Consider the following 18,937-nt stretch of genomic DNA (forward strand, 5'->3'; position numbering starts at 1 on the left):
CCGCGATTTCCACATGGACGTGACGCGGAGGGGCCGGCTTCCGACATGCCGGATGACTCACGCGGGGACACCCCGGGGCGGGGCGCGGGCGTGTGCTCGGGGCGGGGCGGCCGTCAGCGCCCCCTGGCGGCCGTCGGCGGCGCTCGGGCTGGGCTCCGGCCCGACGGCCCGGCGGCGTCACGTGACTGGAAATTCCCTGCCTGGGTGGAAATCCCCGGTTGGAGGCCACGGATACAACTGAAAGGCAAAAAGGGAACTGGCCAGACTGCAGCCTGGCGGCAGGAGGAGCGGAAGGCAGGAGACTGGGGAGAGAGAGAAACAGAGGGAGAGGGAGCGCAGGGTGCTCCGAGCTCGTGGGGGCGGAGCGGAACCGCAGGCCGCCTGCAATCATCCACACCGCCGGCCCAGCCAGTCCGCCCCGGCGCGGGCGTCCATGGGGCACCGCCGCGGCCCGACCCGGATCGCGACCCCCGCCGGCCGCGCGCTTCGCTCCTGACCGGGACGTGGGACTTGGCGAGAGCGAGGGCACCGCCCGAGAGGTGAGCGCCGTGCGCGGGGTGCGCGGTGCGCAGTGCGCGGGGGGTGGGCGGGGGGCGCGGCCCACCGGGCGCCCCCCGCCCGCACGAGGCACCGGCGGGCCGGGAGGGGAGCCCCGTGGCCGGCCGGCCCATGCTGGATTGTGCAGTGCCCGGAGTTGCAGTCGCCGCCCCAAATGTTAGCCTCGATCCAGCTGTTCCTTTCCCATGGTGCAGAAGATGAACCTAAGCAGCAAGTGCCCGGGAGGGGAAAGGGTCGCCCCCCCCCCCGCCCCGCCGACCCCAGGGTCGGGTGATGGTGGTTATGCTCTTGCTCTGCTTGCTCCTTTTTCTTCGGAGTTTGGAATAAGAACTGCTCGCTGCACGCTCCGGACCACCTTGGCAGACCTTGCAAAAAACGCTGAAGTGTTTTTTAAATTTTATTTTCCAAGATTGTGCAGAAGCAGCCCGCTGGGCACGGGTGTGCCAGCCTGCACGGGATCCGTGAAGGGCACAGGGTTGGGGGTCGGAACAGGGCGATCCCAATTTCTGCAAGGTCTGTGAAGTTTGCATGTGGAAGTGAGTCTCCGGACGCCTTTTGCTGGACTCCACTCCTTGCATCTCCCCAAGACCCCACACTGTCAGCTGGGGTCGTCCCGTATCCTGCTGTATCCTGCCACCTGGCCTCTCAGGAAAGCAGTGGCATTAAGTAAGGAAGGAGGCTCCGCGCATTTTAGCCTGCTTTGCTTTCCTTGGCCTCTGATGTTTCCTTGGAAAGCCAGTCTGGTCAAGTGTCTCAAAGTAGCATTTTTGGGAAACTGAGGCTGGGCAAAGCCCCCAAATGAATTATTGAGCAGTCTGTTCCTGGCCCATTCTCAGGATCTGGGGTACTTGATGGATTTGCTTGCTTGCTTTCCTTCTCTCTCTCTCTCTCTCTCTCTCTCTCTCTCTCTCTCTCTCTCTCTCTCTCTCTCTCTCTCTCTCTCTCTCTCACTCACTCTCTCTCTCTCTCTCTTTCTCTCTCGGCAATTCTTTGCACAACTTTTGGAGGGATACTTCCAAGCAATTGGCTGAGATATTTGTGGATAAAGAATATATATGTGTGTATATATAGAGATATATATATCCACATCCCAGACAAACGTGTCTGCAAGGATGAGGGAAAACTTTGAGTAACTTCTGCAGAATCTTATTGAATCTACTACAGAAATGGGCGAAATTAAAAAGGCAGAGAGGGAACAAGTGTGAAAAGAACGGTTAAGGGAAATACATCGTGGTTTTTTTGTTTTGTTTTTGTTTTTCACTTAGAATAATATGTCCTCAAAATTATTCTTTAATTTTAAATGCTGCAAAGTCTCAGAACTGGAACTTGGGCAATGGGTTTTTGGAGTTTTAAGGAGGCAACTTTGCAGGTTATACAAGGCCAAGTCCTTGAATGAGATCTCACAGGCTACGGAGGCTACTGAATACCAGTATTTGCTTGTCTAGCTGATAGTTAATAGCTCTCCCCATTTGCTGTTAGGTCTTTGGATTCTAAAGAAAAATGTGAAAGAAGCAGAAAGAAGCACACTATTTTGTTCTAATGGTCTACCACCTGTATGTGTCCATTGGAGATTTGCAAACCCTGTACCCACAAGTGTGGTGTTTTGGACTAGCAAGGGACAGGTGTAAGGAAGACCTGGCTTCTAGACAGAAGTCTGCCCCTGCAAGGCTGGGGATTTGTGGAATCTCTCTACCTCCACTCCCTTAGCATCAGACCAAGTGGTTGTGTGGTTTTAATAATGAACATTAAGTCATCTTTGATTTTAGCCCTTTGATTTTAGCACCAGGCTTGTCCCTCAGGAGGTGGTCTGGCAACACATGTTGGGTGGATTTATGGATGGATGGATGGATGAATAAATGTGTGGATGAATAGATTATGAAAGAGACTTTTTGCTGCATCACAAAAGTGTGTATGTGCGCACACATGCGTGCATGTGTGCACATGCCTTATTGTGATGTCTATTCTATTGCTGTGGTTTTGCACAAGAACATTTGACATCAGAGAGACCCAAGCATGATATTTCCTTGGCTCATTCATCACTCACCTTAAGAATCCCATTTCAAATGCTTACCAGCACCTTCAAGGCCCCAGTAGTTCAGTAGTTCCCAGCACTCTTTTTCACAAGTGCCACAGGAATTTAGACCACATTGTCAGTGACTTGAGAGCCTGTACCCGCTTGGGAGTGATGTCCTTACCGTCTTAAGTCCAACCTTTCCTGCTTGCATAGGTCTAACATCTCTTTTACTCAGAGGGTTGCTATGACCAATCATGAAATGCAGGATCAGGATTTACCATTGCTGTGAAGGTCCTAGGAAATAGCTTTGTCTCTGAAAGCTTTGTCCTTTGGAAGCCAGGGCATGTGATGAGGCCCCCTGCAGAGGACTGTACACCAGTTCCCATCATCCCACACTTGCATGGGTCACAGGTGCTGGCCTTTGTCCCCACTCTTCTTTCATTTGTCCTGAGTGGCCTTGTAGCTGAAGCTTTTATGTTGTCTGCTTCCAGAATCTCATTTTCTCCACCTGTTGATTATATGTGAGGATTGTTCCAGGATGAAAGACCAGGGGAAACAACACTGGCGTAATGGTACTTGCAGACCAGTGAGAGAATCTGGTTGACAGTTGGATTGAAATCATTGCATCCTATTGGACAATTTATTTTTCTTGGAGGCGTACAATTTATTATTTTGTTATTTCTTGGCTTGTTGTAAAGCCCAGGGGCAAGGATCTGAGAGAAATCTAACCGTTGGTGTCTTGTGATTGCAAAGCATCTTGCTGGAAGTAGGTTTTTTTCCGTGGGCTCCAAAGCCATTTGGTTTTAATCCTTTATAAATAGTGTAAAAACACTTCATACTTTCCTCTAGGACTGAAGGGGAAGCACCTGGCAGCAGGGGACAGCAACCTAAGTGACACATCAGCTTGTAGGATTCTCTGTAAAATGCATCCGCTGAAGTGGAATGTTGGAAAGAGGGCAATCAAGGCCTTGCCTTGAAAGCAGGAAGAGTCTGACAGTGGTCTTGGGGGAGGAGCTAGATGCACCAGGTCTCCCGTAGGTATAATCCTCAGGATGTGCACACAATGCCCCTAAAACTCAGTGCCACGCAAACTCAGAATAGAGGGGGGAACTTAGATCACTTTGTGCACAGGTTTGGGGGAGCAGTACCTATCGCTGACAGGCTTGGCGCTCTGACAAATGTTACTGTGAACACGGGTTATTCCCCTCCTCCTCAATACCCACTCTCCGCCTTCCTTCTCTTGTTTAGACTAATCTTTAAAAGGTGATGTAACTCAGAACAGTCCAGTGTGAGTTAATCTGCAGGGCGGGCTAGTACCCTGGGAGTTGAGGTGACTAAGATCTTTTTGCCTACAGATTAGGGTAATGACAAGATCCAGCCCCTGGGGTTTCCTGCAGGCAGGTAGATGGGAGGAGAGTCACAGTCAGGCTAACGGAACAGAATGGAACCGGCTTTTCCTTCTCCTCTCCAGGGCTTGTGGAGCACCATGGCTGAGCACCTCCTTCCTCAGGCCTTGTATCTCAGCAATATGCGGAAAGCTGTGAAGATTAGAGAGCGAACTCCAGAAGACATTTTCAAGCCCACCAATGGGATCATCCATCATTTTAAAACCATGCACCGCTACACGCTGGAAATGTTCAGAACCTGCCAGTTCTGTCCACAGTTTCGGGAGATCATTCACAAAGCTCTGATTGACAGAAGCATCCAGGCTTCCCTAGAAAGCCAGAAGAAGCTCAACTGGTGTCGTGAAGTGAGGAAGCTCGTGGCGCTGAAGACCAATGGTAAGCTCTCTGCTGCTGTGCTTCTGTGGTCCAGCGACCTGGCTCCCCGTGGGCTGGGGCTATATTGGTGATGTGCTCATACACCGGCCTTAGAGACCTTAGTATAGAAACTGAAGAATGACGTGGCCATCGCAAGCTTGCTCTGTGAATTTTTGTCTTGTGTTTGAGACAGGGTTTTGCTGGGTAGCCCAGGCTGGTCTAGAATTCATAATCCTCTGGCTTCAGTCTACTCAGTTCTGGGATTATAGGCATGTGCCATCATGCCTGGCATAGTGAATATTTTTTATTAGGGATATTTTCTAAGTTAGAATTCCTAAATAAAAATGCTAAGGGTTCAGGGCAACAGACTCTAAATGCTATGTCTCAGTGAGGTGGTGAATGTTTCTAATTCTTGAAACTGCTTATTTTTTTTTAAGTTTAAATTCAGAAGGAAAGTTTGGCGTGAAAATGGTATTTCTGTTGATCACACTATTGGTAGAAAATGCTTGTGATATCCTTACACTTCTTGAGTTTGTGGGATTTTATGGGTTAACTATTGCAAAGTTGCTTTTGTCTCCTCTGTCCTTAGCCTGTTTCTATTCAGAAAGACACCTGCAGCTAGCCCTTGTCTACACTGCTGTGATGTTCAGTCATAGATAGTTATGTGAAGTTGTCATCCAGGGACTTTTATACCTATAGTATCAGATGGATTTTTGAGATTTTTTTTTTTGAGCCCAGGTCTTAGACCTCTGCTTCCTGAGCTTCTTCCAGTCTTTGCCTTCTATATAATGTGCTGTCGACACAGACAGCTAGTTCCTATTCCAAGTTTGCTGGGATTTTTTGTTTGTTTTTGTGTTTTTGTTTTCAGTCATTTCCTTTGAGCATGAGTATGTACATTGACCAATATCCAAGCATACTAATAGTTTCATGCAGGTGTAAACTTCTCCTTTGTGTGTGTACACTTAAGTAAATGGACTTACAGGATCAATGAAATGCCAATAGCATAACTAACAGCAGCAATCTCTGGTTCTTACCTCAGTGGAGAAATTATCCTATCATAATAAGACATCCAAGAATAGAAAATCCTTGACGATGATAAGAACATTAACTTAATATCTTAATTGGGCTGTTTGAGTAACTCAAAAGGATCAATGAAGTATGCTTTTGATCTTGGGGACTCTTGTATATCACTTCAACCTTTTTTTTACCTGTATTTATGAAGCTTAGGCTCTTAGAAATATGATAGAGAGAAAATTGGTGGTGGCGATTGTCAACATTGTTTTTGGCATTAAATCAAATGATACAAGAGGAAGGTATCATGTCAAGTTGTCATCAAAAGGCTTATTTATATACCAGACAATTTGTGGTTTCACCTGTATCCCATTTTGTTAGGGGGGGGAAAAAAAGAGATGGAGCCAACTTTGAGAGAAATAGAAATGGCATAGAGAGGAGAATATCTTAGCATTATCAGAATTAACAGACATTGTGTACTATTTTTTAAGAAAGGAATATACTTATGTTTGCAAAAAGAATGTAAGTGTGAAACATTTGTTTTACCCTCATATACCATCTTCCTCAACAAAGATCTTCACTACAAATCAAGCTACAAAAGCAAATTATCTTGGTAACATAATCTAGCAAGCAGAGAATTTTTTTCCCCTGGCTTCTCTACCTTGATACAATTTCTTAAAAATATGCAAAAAGGAAGAAAAGAGATTTCAGGGAGGGGAAAACAAATGGCTTTTCTTGTCTGATTTTTACTAGTACCTTTAAAAAAAAAAAACACCTTTCCTCTATAGGAAGATTTCTTCAAAGTCCTTGTTCTGTTTGGGGAGGGGGTGATTCACAGTTTACATTTGAGGATATGAGATTGCGGTGGATGAGGAAGGGAGTAGGTGGCATAAGACTGAAACTTCATGTGAAAATTCCAGCGTCTATTGGCTGTGGAGATTTCACTTGTATAATGAGTAGCCCTATTCCAGCTCACTCTGACCACACCCACTTGGAAAGTCCGGGGTGCAGTTCGCAGTTTAAATGTCTACACACCAGAACAAAACGTACAATGGCTGTTGCTCAATTGCTAGTCAAATATCTTAGTACTGGGGAATTCCAGATGTTACTTAGGGAATTTTATACTGGTGCATCTCAATAAAGAACTGAAAGTCAGCTCAAGAAGAAAAAAAAAGCCTTATCTTTGCTCTAGATTTTGCAAAGGGGAAATTTCAACAGAATGCAATCATTGCCACACTTCAGCCTAGACACAGGCTTGAAGGGATCTTTTTGTTCATTTGTTCAGTTAGGCTGTTTTTGTTTTGGGTTTTTTTTTAAGTATATAAATTGAAGGAATATTGATTGGATTTGTATTTGACATTTTTGTAAGGTTTGACTGTACTTAAAAGTAGATAAAATTTCAAATAGCTTTACTGTCTTACATATAGAATAATGTAAGAATGCAGCATAACTTCTGAAATAATAGAAGCGCTTTGCACTTGTCAAAGGATCATAGGGAGTTAACTTGGTTTGTAGTAAACATTCTCCCACAGGTTTATTGTTTAGGGGTTGAAATGAATGCAGTGGAGGTGTAGCTCAGTAGTAGAGCTCCTGCCTAGCATGCTTGATCCTCAGCACTGCCAAAAGTAAACAAACAAACAAGAATGAGGTCTGTTACATTGTGATTGTTTTAATCTGGAAAAGTCTTGAATTAATGCAAGAAAATTAGACGACTTTTTTTCTGAAAATGCCACTCCTCAAACCCATTTATTTGTGTGTGTGTGTGTGTGTGTGTGTGTGTGTGTGTGTGTGTGTGTGTCTTGGTATGACATTGGAACTTGAATTCTGGGCCTCGAGCTTTTGCTAAGCTTTCTTTGCGCGAGGCTAGTATATGACCATTTGAGCCATACCTCCATCCCCAGCTTTTTGCTGGTTAACTGGAGTCTCTGAGATTTGTCTGCCTAGCTGACGTCAAACCTTGATCCTCAAATCTCAACCCCCTGAGTGGCTAAGATTATAGATGTGAGCCATTACCATCTGGCCAACACTGACTTATTTTTGGAACTTGGCATCTTGTTGCTTTTTGACTTTGAATAAGAACTTTACTATAGCTCACAAGCAGGTCCACATATGGATCAGGGAATTGGGGCCAGCAAGGTGCAGGAAATCTGGTGCTGTCAACCCCCCTTTACAGACTGGAAGAGGAAACTTTCAGGTCCCCAACACTCAAGTGGAATGGCCAAGACACTTACCACTGAGTCATAGCAGCCTGTCCCTGTCTAGTAAAATACCTGCTTCCTGGTGTGTGCATGCTGCCCTGGCTGTTAATACCTTCCTTAGAGCTAGAGAGCAGTGGAGCTGCGCCGTGTCCAGCCAACTAAGGAACGATAGATAAGACTGGGCTGGAAGGGTGGCTCAAGTGATAGAGCCCTTGCTTAGCAAGTCCTAACATCAAAACCCAGAAAACAAAGGACTGCAAAAGTCCTGGCTCACAGTTGTCACTCCACAAAGCGAAAGGTATGCAGAGACCCTAAGGACTTGCCCCCAAGGTCATCTAAACTAGTTAGGAGTCCCTCTGGTTCCTCTGCCCTGAGAGTACCAATCTCACAAAGAATCACGAATAGGATGATGTTTGACTAAGAACTCAAATTATTCAGCCTCCGACGACAACAATGGAATAGGTTGATTCTGGAAAAAACAGAAGCCAAAATCAAGAAGCTTTGCAGGGCAGGGTCTTCCATGCAGATGACTTGACTTTGGTCCTTTTGGCTCTGCTGCCCTAAGGTGATGGAAACTGCCTCATGCACGCTGCCTGTCAGTACATGTGGGGCATTCAGGACACAGACTTGGTCCTGAGGAAGGCCCTGCACAGCACGCTCAAGGAGACGGACACGCGCAACTTCAAGTTCCGCTGGCAGCTGGAGTCTCTGAAGTCTCAGGAATTTGTGGAAACGGGACTGTGCTATGACACTCGGGTATGTTTTGTTCCTCTATGACAGATGGCTGCAGGGTACCTGGGCCCGTGTGCTTCCCCTCAGAAGCATATGACTGGCTAGTCACAAGTGGGGCTAAGCAAAGCACACTCAATGGAAAACACCACAGGCCTGTAGGATAGTGAGCCTGAGGCTTTTGCCACTGCTTAAAATGGATGATCAGTGACTACCCACCCAAGTATAGGCCCTTCGTGTTGGCCAGTATTCCTATTACGGTATTCTTCTGGCATTTCTGGCAATTTCCTTCTGGCAGGCAGTGGAGGCTAGGCCTCATCATTCTAGGCCCCAGGCCTGGAATTTTTTTTTTTTTTTTTTTTTGGCCATTCCTGGGGCTTGGACTCCAGGCCTGAGCACTGTCCCTGGCTAGCACTCTGCCACTTGAGCCACAGCGCCACTTCTGGCTGTTTGCTATTTATGTGGTGCTGGGGAATTGAACCCAGGGCTTCATGTATACAAGGCAAGTGCTCTTGCCACTAGGCCATATCCCCAGCCCGGAATTTTTATATACATTTGGGTTAAGGAGTTCAATGTTATGCCTCATGACAATTTGTTCTTAAGAGAAAAGCAGATGCTCTATAATCCTCCATTTTTGTTTTGTTTTGTTTTGTTTTGTTTTCTGGGTCTGTCACAGGGTTTGGATTCCAGGGCTTGAGTGCTGTCCCTGAACTCCTTTGCTCAAGACTAGCACTCTATCACTCTGAGCCACCACACCACTTTCGGTTTTCTGGTGGTTAATTGGAGATGAGAGTCTTACAGACTGTCCTGCCTGAGATAGCTTTGAACCATCATCCTCAGATCTCAGTCTCCTGAGTAGCTAGGAATTATAAGCATGAGCCACCAGTGCCTGGATATCTTTCCCCATTTTTGAGTTTGCTTTGTAGTGGAAAAAAGAATAGGAAGACAACGAAAAGGGGTAGGGGGCGCTTTTCAGTAGAATGATGATTTCAAAAAAAAGAGGGAAGAAAAATCAACTGAATTGTATTTGTGAATAATTGCAGCGTAATGTCAGAATGACTTGGATGCAGCGTGCATCAGTCTTGGCTTCTCTCCTTGACTCTTCCTGTCCCTTTAGAATTGGAATGACGAGTGGGACACTCTTATCAAGATGGCATCCACAGACACCCCAGTAGCGCAGAGTGGACTTAAGTATAATTCACTAGAAGAGATTCACATATTTGTCCTTAGCAATATCCTCAGGAGACCCATCATTGTCATTTCAGGTGAGATGTCTGCATGTTTGGTTTTTTTTTGGGGGGGGGGGTGGCTTTTCAGGTGTGATGCTTGGAGGGTTGGAATCCCACACTCTCAAAGTTCTGGATAGTAGTCTCTGAGTGAAATTTCATACAAGTCACCTGAGGGCCTTGTTTCTCTCTTTCCTTAAACAGACAAAATGCTAAGAAGTTTGGAATCGGGTTCCAATTTTGCCCCTTTGAAAGTAGGTGGAATTTACCTGCCTCTGCACTGGCCTGCCCAGGAGTGCTACAGATACCCCATCATTCTCGGCTATGACAGCCACCATTTTGTACCCCTGGTGACGCTGAAGGACAGTGGGCCTGGTAAGAAGGCAACATTGGCTCTCGTAGCTCTGTGAGACACTGAAATATCTGGGTCAGCTCTCTCTCTCTCTGTCTCTCTCTCTTTCTCTTTCTCTCTCTCAATTGAAAGTCTGATTTGAGTATATTACTTTTACTTGAATATATTGTTTTGCCATTTGTTTAGTTAGTGCAGTTGAGTATGCTTTGTCTGAAATTTGTAGCTTTGTCTGAAATTTGTAGGTTTGAGATTTTCATGTTAAAGTCCTCAGACCTCTAGCAACAATTCAGTACTAATAAGCATAGCCATCCTTCCCCATATCATTTTGTGACCATGGTGGGTGGGGGGAAGTATTTTCAGCCTGCTAATATCAAATAGAAGGTTTATGTATATATACAGAGTCTTACTGCTGTTGGCGGTTAACACATGACCAAAGCCAGGGGCTCAGGGCCCTCAGTGCCATGCCTGCTGGGATAGGCAGATGCCCATCAGGTCACTGTTATTATAGTGGCTTCATGGGGGGGGGGGGAGTTGGTGCTGTGCTAAGTATTTTCCATACCTTAGAGGTGGCTGAAGCTGAGAGAGGTTAAAAAAAACCTGACAAATGTTATACAGTGTGATGTTGGTGAAGTCAGGATCTGAACTCGGTCAGTCCAACTTTGAAGCGTGGGAAATTAACAGTTAAGCTCCCCTGCCCCAAAGCTGATTAATATTCTGTGAACTCCCTGGAAACAATGAATTTTATATTAGAGTAGAAGGCATTTTGTTTTCCCATTTGTATCCAACTGAGTTACTTTACATAAGACTGTTCAATTCTTTAAATTATATGTGGTCCATATTTTTACAACCAAACCTATATATATGGAGATTTCCTTACATGTAAGGCCATATTTAGTAGAGTGGTATTTTACTTACATGCTTAATTTTCTTCCCCTCAGAAATCCGAGCTGTTCCGCTTGTTAACAGAGATCGAGGGAGATTTGAAGACTTAAAAATTCACTTTTTGACAGATCCTGAAAATGAGATGAAGGAAAAGCTATTAAAGGAGTACTTGGTGGTGATAGAAATCCCAGTCCAAGGCTGGGACCACGGCACAACGCACATGATTAACGCTGCCAAGTAAGTATTTCCTTCTTCCTCTCTCCTTTTTTCCTTCTCCCTCCTTCCTTCTCTCTCTCTCTGCCCCTGCCCCCACCCTCTCTTTCTCTATCACCTGGAACCGCCTTGCAAGCTGTTGCCTCCCCTGGAACTCAGCAATACCATTAATTACAGCCAGTTTCTGGCAAATAGGAAACAAGCTCAGCAACTTGGGCATGTGTCAGAAAGGAACGATCATTTCAGGCAATAGCAACTTCAATGGAAACAAGGGATGTATCCACAGTGACTTCCTGGATAGCTGGATGATGAGACTCAAGAACTGTAGATTTTAGAAATGCTTCGTACCATACCTATATTGTTGTAAATTTCCCTGGTACATATTTAAAAGACTAGCAAGCGAAAACAACTAGAAACAAAGTCTTTTCTGGTTGCCTTCTTGGTAAAGGCAGACACCCACAAGGTTGGCGAATGTGCTTATGAGACCGACATGTGGAGAAGTGGGAGGGAGACTCAGGAGACTTGCAGTCGCTAAACACTGGCTTTGTGCTAGAAAGAGAGAGAGAGAGAGAGGCTTGTCTTGGAAAATGTGGAGTGCCCAGGATGATGGTAAGGACCAAAGAGAATCAGGTTATCAAAGTGGAGATAGGCCAATTAGAGGGTGAGACACAAATAGTGCCCACGGGTCTGTCTCCCTCTTACATCACTCCTGGCAGTGACCTTGTAGTAGTTGACTCCATACAGATCTGAAATTAGTAACAGTAAAATGCAGAACACATAGTTTCAAATAGTTAGTGCTAAAGACAGCCCCAAATGAATATCCCGAGTAATGTTGTGCTAGAAATTTGATTTCTGAGAATTTAGAAAGTAAAAGTCACTTTTAGAAGGAACAATAGATTGAGCTGTCATTATAGGGGATCTCTCTCATTTTCTTTTTGTCATGTTTTTGTGTATGTGCACGCTAGTACTGGGGTTGAACTCAGGGTCTTAGGCTCTTGCTTGACTTTTTCATTCAAGGCAAGTACTCTTCCACCTGAGCTATACTGCCACTTCTTGCTTTTGCTGGTTAATTGGAAATCAGAGTCCCCTGAACTTTTCTGTCCCAGCTGGCTTTAAGCCACGATCCTCAGATCTCACCTCCTGAGTAGCTAAAATTACAGTGTGAGCCACCAGCTCTGGCTTTTATTTCCTCCAGTACTAGGAATCAAATTCAAAGCTTCTCTGCCCCTCTAACCCCTCCCCTCCAGGATTTCTTTCTTTAGAATTATCTGTAACCTGCTGGAAGTGAGGATCAGAAAGCAGTGTGCTTGTCTAGGAAGTATCTGGCCTTGAATAACCTCCCCCCAAATTACTTATAATTATCAATGTGTGCACCCAAACTGATTATATAAAACTGATTGTACAAGAAATGAAGCCTTCCTAGCAGACTAACTGGCCTTGTGTTTGACTAGAGAACCTGTTACGAGCATTTAGAACCTTGACTGCATTAGTGGTTTCAATTAGGAACTTATGCCCTGACCCATACTCTGAAAGTCTGTTCTGGGAACTAATTAAGATCAAGTTATGTGTGCTGCATGGCACTGCTCATACGTTATCTGGTTTGCTTTTCAGGTTGGATGAAGCTAACTTGCCCAGAGAAATAAACCTGGTGGATGATTACTTTGAACTTGTCCAGCATGAGTATAAGAAATGGCAGGAAAACAATGAGCAGGGCTGGAGAGGGTCCCATGCACAGAACCCTCTGGCACCTTCCACGCCCCAGCTCTCCCTGATGGATATAAAATGTGAAACTCCCAACTGTCCTTTCTTCATGTCTGTGAACACCCAGCCTTTGTGCCACGAATGCTCAGAGAGGCACCAGAAGAACCAAAACAGACTCCCAAAGCTAACCCCCAAGCCTGGCCCTGAGGACCTCCCTGGCCTGGTACTTGGGGCATCTCGAGGAGAGGCATTTGACCCCTCAGCCTGGAGCCCCAAGGAGCCGTCTGGGGGGCCTCACTCAGCCCCACCAACAGCACCCAGCCTTTTCCTGTTCAGTGAGACCACCGCCATGAAGTGCAAGAGTCCCGGCTGCCCCTTCACACTGAACGTGCTACACAACGGATTTTGCGAGCGTTGCCACAATGCCCGACAGCTCAACGCCAGCCACACCGCAGACCCCACACAGCATTTAGATCCTGGGAAGTGCCGGACCTGCCTCCAGGATGTCACCAGGACGTTTAATGGGATCTGCAGTACTTGCTTCAAAAGGACTACGACGGAGTCCTCTCCCAGCCTCACCTCCAGCATCCCTTCTTCCTGTCACCAGCGTTCCAAGTCTGACCCCTCACAGCTCATCCAGAGTCTCAACCCACACTCCTGCCACCGGGCTGGAAAAGAAGCCCCCTCTGCGTGCCTTTCCCAGGCAGCCCGGACTCCCGGGGACAGGTCTGGAACCAGCAAGTGCAGGAAAGCTGGCTGCATGTATTTTGGGACTCCAGAAAACCAGGGCTTTTGCACGCTGTGTTTCATCGAGTACAGAGAAAACAAACGTGAGTGAAGGAAGGGCTCCTGCAGTAGCTGATGGATTTCTCCATGTAGTTGCTATAGTCTAGAAGGGGGCAGGTTCCTGAGCTTCAAGGAAAGATGCCTGTCTGAGCAGTTGGATAGAATGGTCAGGTTGCAATGTGCTTTCCATCTGTTTGCCCTTGGGGACGGTCTTGGAGGCTCTGCCAGCCAAGTGCACATGGAATCAGTGCACACTGTAACCACAGCAGCTTAGGTGACCATATGCTGCCCAGCACCAGTGGCTCATGATTATAATAATCCTAGCCACTCAGGAGGCTGAGACCTAAGGATCACAGTTCGAAGCCAGTCTGGGCAAGAAAACCTGTGAGACTCTTTATCTCCAATTAATCAACAAAAAATTCGAAAGTGGAAAAATGCTAGCCTTATATGAAATAGCACATAGGCATTGAATTGACACCCCGGGACCCAATGCACAAAATAAATGAATAAATAAATTATTACCTCAAGCCAAAACCAAAATGTGCCCGGTAGATAGAATTCCTAGGATTGGTTTTCATGATGCATCCAATTGCCTACCAATTTATATGGTAGAGTTAAGCTAGACTTTGGCAGTTGCAATGGAATAGAGAAACTCCAAGTGTGAGCAGTAGTAGCAGGAGAGAATAAGTGTCTAGGCACATAGGAAAATGCTTGTGCTTTGGGAGAAGTGTGAGTACTTAGTGTGTGCCAGTTGTTCTGTCTCTTGACTACTATTCCATGTTCAAAACAACAGCTCTGCAAAGACAAGGATGTTTCCATAACAATATTATTCCTCGGCTGACTTGTTAGTCTGGGCTGCAGTACATAGTTCAAGATTGTCAGTGTCTCTGCACCTGTGTGGTGACTCTGACATGGTACTGAGTAACATCAACTCTCTTGTAGATTTTGTTGCTGCCTCTGGGAAATCTGGCTCTACTACCTCCAGATTCCAGAACACTGTTCCATGTCTGGGGAGGGAATGTGGCACGCTCGGAAGCACCATGTTTGAAGGCTACTGTCAGAAGTGTTTCATTGAAGCTCAGAACCAGAGATTTCATGACGCTAAAAGGACTGAAGAGCAACTGGTAAGGGGTTTTGAGGGGCCTTTCCCTCTATGTGTCAGGCTTCCCCCCTGCCAGGTCTTAGGACAAACAACTGTTTAGGAAAGTCCATTGAAGAACCTGAGTAAAACATCCCAGGTGCAGTACACCTGTGGCTCCCCACTGCAAGGGCCAGTGGCAGCTTACATACATGACCTGAATATGCTTTAGAATTCATTTTGAAAAGCCAAGGAAACCAGTTCTTCAGGCATCCAGGAAGGCCACTGGTGGTCAGGGTCATCTATGATTTTCAGTAGAAGCACAGACATCTACAAAGTAGACTTGTGTGTCCGTAACTGTACGCCTGTCCTGGGGCTTGAACTCAGGGCCTGAACACTGTCCCTGAGCTTTTGTACTCAAGGCTAGTGCTCTACCACTTGAGCCACAGCTCTGCTTCAGGCCTTTTTGGTGTTCAATTGGAGATTAGAGTCTCATGACCTTTCCTGCCTCAGCTGACTTCCAATCCAGATCCTCAGATCTCAGCTTCCTGAGTAGCTAAGGATTACTGTTGTGAGTCATTGGCACCTGGCCCAGAGTAGACTTTTTAAATAATCCTTTGTCACGAACACAGAGGAAACCGAACATTCTAGATACTTATCAGTAAAAGACTGTTACTATCCAGTGTGTTGAGTACAGAGGGACAGGGAAAGATTAATCTCAATGGAAGAGTGCTGGACCCAGTGTTCAGGAGGAGGAGTGGCTCCCCTTGGCCTCGCTAGGCCCAGTCTAACATGGGTGGGGAGACACCGCTTATCAACAGTAAATGCATGGTGCAGTCTTCCTCCCACAGACAGAGAAAACCCTTTGTCAAGAAAGATCTCCCTGGGCTGGGAATATGGCCTAGTGGCAAGAGTGCTTGCTTTGCATACATGAAGCCCTGGGTTCAATTCCCCAGCACCACATACATAGAAAATTCTATGTACGGCCAGAAATGATGCTGTGGCTCAAGTGGCAGATTGCTAGCCTTGAGCAAAAAGAAGCCAGGGACAGTGATCAGGCCCTGAGTCCAAGGCCCAGGACTGGCAAAAAAAAAAAAAGAAAAAGAAAAAGCAAGATCTCCCTGTTGCCCCTGGCTGGTATGCTAGCACTTCTGTGCTTTCCTGCAGTGAAAATACTCCTCTCCCTTCTTTCCCTCAGAGATCAAGCCAGCGCAGCCCTCGAGCCACACACGGTGCCTCAAGGCCCAAGTGCGCCCGGGCCTCCTGCAAAAATATCCTGGCCTGCCGCAGCGAGGAACTCTGCATGGAGTGCCAGCACCTCAGCCAGCGGGTGGGCCTTGCACCCCACCGGATTGAGCCTGCTCCTGAAGAGCCCCCCAAGCAGCTCTGCCGGGCCCCTGCCTGCGATCATTTTGGCAATGCCAAATGTCATGGCTACTGTAACGAGTGCTTTCAGTTCAAGCAGATGTACGGCTAAGCAGAAATGGGTAGGCCAGCCCTGGCAAGAGGGGCCTCGAGCTGCCAGCCAGCATGGTGCTACACTCCACACCCCTGGATGCCACAGCAGGTGGGAGCCCCCAGGGCACAGTGGTCTGGAGGGTGTCTTTGGGCAGGGAAGGGCAGATGAGCTCTTCATTCATCCTGCCTGTGATGCTCAGGTTTGCTAACTGGGAATCTCAAGTGGTGTTAGAACAAAGCTTGTGACTGGTAGTGCGTGATGTTAGTTCCAGCCCAGAACTGCTCTCTTAAAAAGCAAAGAGCTGGGAAAGTCTTTGGACTTGGAATGTGTGCTGAGACAGGGAGCAGACTCTGAACCTCTCCTCCTGCCAGGACTGCTTCATCCTGTTTGCAAGAAACAGAAGGACATAGGCAGGCCGGTGGGGAGCAGGGCGCTACCCCTCTGCCTGCCGTTAGCATCTCTCACAGTCCCCCACTGCTGAAGCTCATGGGAGCCCAGGAAAAAGGACATATCTCAAGGGCGTCCGTGGTCAGTGGTTTTCCCCCACCGTGCCTGGGCTGTGATTGAGGTTGCTGAGTCTGAACTTGAACTTGTACACGTGGGGAGAGAAACAAGCTGCTCATGACAGTACACACTCTTTACAATCAGAGGATGTTTGTGAGAAGACAAGTAACTTTGGGTTCTTACTGTCTTCATATCTAAAGAGCTTAGCCTGAATCAAGGTGTGTGTAAAAGTGTGTACTTAAATAATATACCCCTTATATTATGTATGAGGGATTTTTTTTTAATGACAAAATGCTGCCCTCGAGAGACAAGTAAGAAGCATAGGTAATGATGACCTGTTTTCTGGTTGTTGTTGGGCATCCTCTCTGTGCACAGCTTATTACATGAACTCATCGGGCTCCCTTCTGAGAGGGAACCCTTGAGTCGTCCTGTTGTTAATTCACTTTATTTATTACAAACGTCCCAGTCCCAGTTATTTAAATAAAGATATTTCTTCTGCTCTGGGGAGAATGCTGCAGTGTATTCTTAGAGTAACATATTCTGCTTTTGGTCGTGTTCTGGAACCTGGCAAGCTCCTGACCACATTGGGAGAGGCATGTCTCTTAGATGGGCTTGCTTTTTGTCTCCTTAGGAAAGATGGACTTGCTTCCGGGGTAAATCCAGAAGAATCTCATGCTTCGTTCTTTGCTACTCCCACCGGACCACAAAAGTGCTCAGCCCATGCTGTTGCCTGTCCTACCTCCTTGGAGAGAGGATAGAGAATGGTTGTGGGCCAGATTGGGGAGGAGCACAGGGTAACCCCGCCTTCCATGATGCCTTCACTTGCTGTGTTAATGCCCTGGCCTGGGGTGCTGAACAGGGGCGAGGAGGGCCTGTGTCTAGTGATACCCCAACCTTGGGACATCAAAACCCAGTAATGGTGAAAATGAGGACATTTCTTTCCGTGGGTCTGCAGTTTCTCTGCTTTGTGTTCATGTCATTGGAGCCCTTGAGGAAAAGGAGGGAAATGCATGTCCCCCATGGTTAAAGGCTACCATTTGGAGGATCTAAATGCAGGACCTGAAAGATATTTGTTTGTGATCCATAACTCTACGTAGCCCTTCTTTTTCTTTCTTTCTGATGTGTCTTTCTCATGGTATTCCAAAGATGTCGAATAAATGCCAGTGTTTCCATCTAGTTCTTTCAAACTTGGTAACTTAATATTTTGTTATCTATCAATAGTTTTCATTCATAATGTGAAGAAATAGAATTATTTATGCTTATAGAAAAAGAATATTTGAAATTTGCACTCAGAATGCTTTCTACTTTTTGGATTCCTTCAAGTTGTCCTAAAGAAATGTAACTTTACACAAAAGGCAATATTAAAAAAAATAAATTATTTAAGAGCATATGTCAATGTTTTCCATTGATGACTGCTGGAAGAAGACAGGCTTGAATCCACAGGCTGCTTCCCACTCCACTTTGTCTATCTGAGCCAACAGACCTCTCCCCCATGGAGAGTGAGAAAACATTGAAAATAATCATCAATGCACGAAAGTGAGGCTGGGCACTCTAGCACAGGCTTTCTGTATTCACAGTGGGGACACTGAGGTACCCACACTGCAGGGGTCTCTCTTCTCTAGATCTCTCTGAAGTCGATAAAGAACAAGAAAGGAAGAGAAGGAGGGAAGAAATTATCTAGGAGGAAGACTGGTGTAAGACTTCCCGGATCAGGACGAAAGAATTGGCCTGGTTACGATGGCCACCAGAACTAGGAAAGTTGTAGACTCACTGAGTGTCTAGAGGTGAGGGGGGGAGAGAGGGATAGTTTTTGTTTCTGCTCTGCTCTGCTCTGTTCTCACACCGCAACAGCACAAATCTCTGTGATCCCTAGATGTATGAAAACTTTATCCTCATCACCAAGCAAACAACTCATATTGCCAATAATAGCAGCTAGATGTGTGCTTCCATTCCATTCCATCCTGACACTCTCGGATAGGAGATGCCATCACGTTCCACAGGGTGAGGACTCCGTTCCCAAGACTGGCTTCCTTTAGAAGTCAGTTTCAATCCCCTGGTTATTTTTTTTCCCCTGTATTCCCCCAAATACCAGATGTAATGGGAGTTTCCATAACCTCTTCCTCAGGTTCAATGACTTTTGCTTGAGAGGCTCACAGAACTGAGGAAACACTTGTGCTGATTTATTCTAAAGGATATTACAAAAATGAAGGCATCCAAAGTGTCAGGGAATGTGGAGCTTCTGTGCATTCTCTGGATATGGCACCCACTAGGAACTGCCTGTGCATCTAGCTACCTACAAGCAACTGGAACCTTGTTCTGTAGGATTTTGTGAGACTTCAAGGCACAGACATGATTGTAGCAAATGGACAGTCATGGAGGCCTATGATTGGACATAAAGGATCTGACCTAATTGCAACAGACTAGGGGACAGAGAGGGAGACCCGCAAGGCCTGTGTATGTCCAGAT

The 18,937-nt window shown here is 46.3% G+C and overlaps 1 protein-coding gene across 2 annotated transcripts; it reads left to right on the forward strand.

Annotated features, from left to right (window-relative positions):
- The first annotated feature begins 290 nt into the window (after nucleotides 1–290).
- Tnfaip3 (TNF alpha induced protein 3) lies at nucleotides 291–17,847 on the forward strand. Of its 2 annotated transcripts, none has more exons than XM_048354170.1 (9): nucleotides 291–539; nucleotides 4,044–4,353; nucleotides 8,107–8,297; nucleotides 9,388–9,535; nucleotides 9,701–9,871; nucleotides 10,787–10,967; nucleotides 12,555–13,474; nucleotides 14,373–14,554; nucleotides 15,707–17,847. In XM_048354170.1, the coding sequence occupies exons 2-9, from the start codon at nucleotides 4,059–4,061 to the stop codon at nucleotides 15,983–15,985; spliced, it is 2,367 nt and encodes a 788-aa protein (XP_048210127.1). In that variant the 5' UTR covers nucleotides 291–539; nucleotides 4,044–4,058; the 3' UTR covers nucleotides 15,986–17,847. The 2 variants fall into 2 exon arrangements, with proteins under 2 accessions (XP_048210127.1, XP_048210129.1); XM_048354172.1 differs by lacking the exon at nucleotides 291–539 and adding an exon at nucleotides 3,912–3,933.
- Nucleotides 17,848–18,937: the final 1,090 nt, after the last annotated feature.

This window comes from Perognathus longimembris, chromosome 9 (assembly GCF_023159225.1).
Source record: "Perognathus longimembris pacificus isolate PPM17 chromosome 9, ASM2315922v1, whole genome shotgun sequence".
NCBI lineage: Eukaryota > Metazoa > Chordata > Mammalia > Rodentia > Heteromyidae > Perognathus > Perognathus longimembris.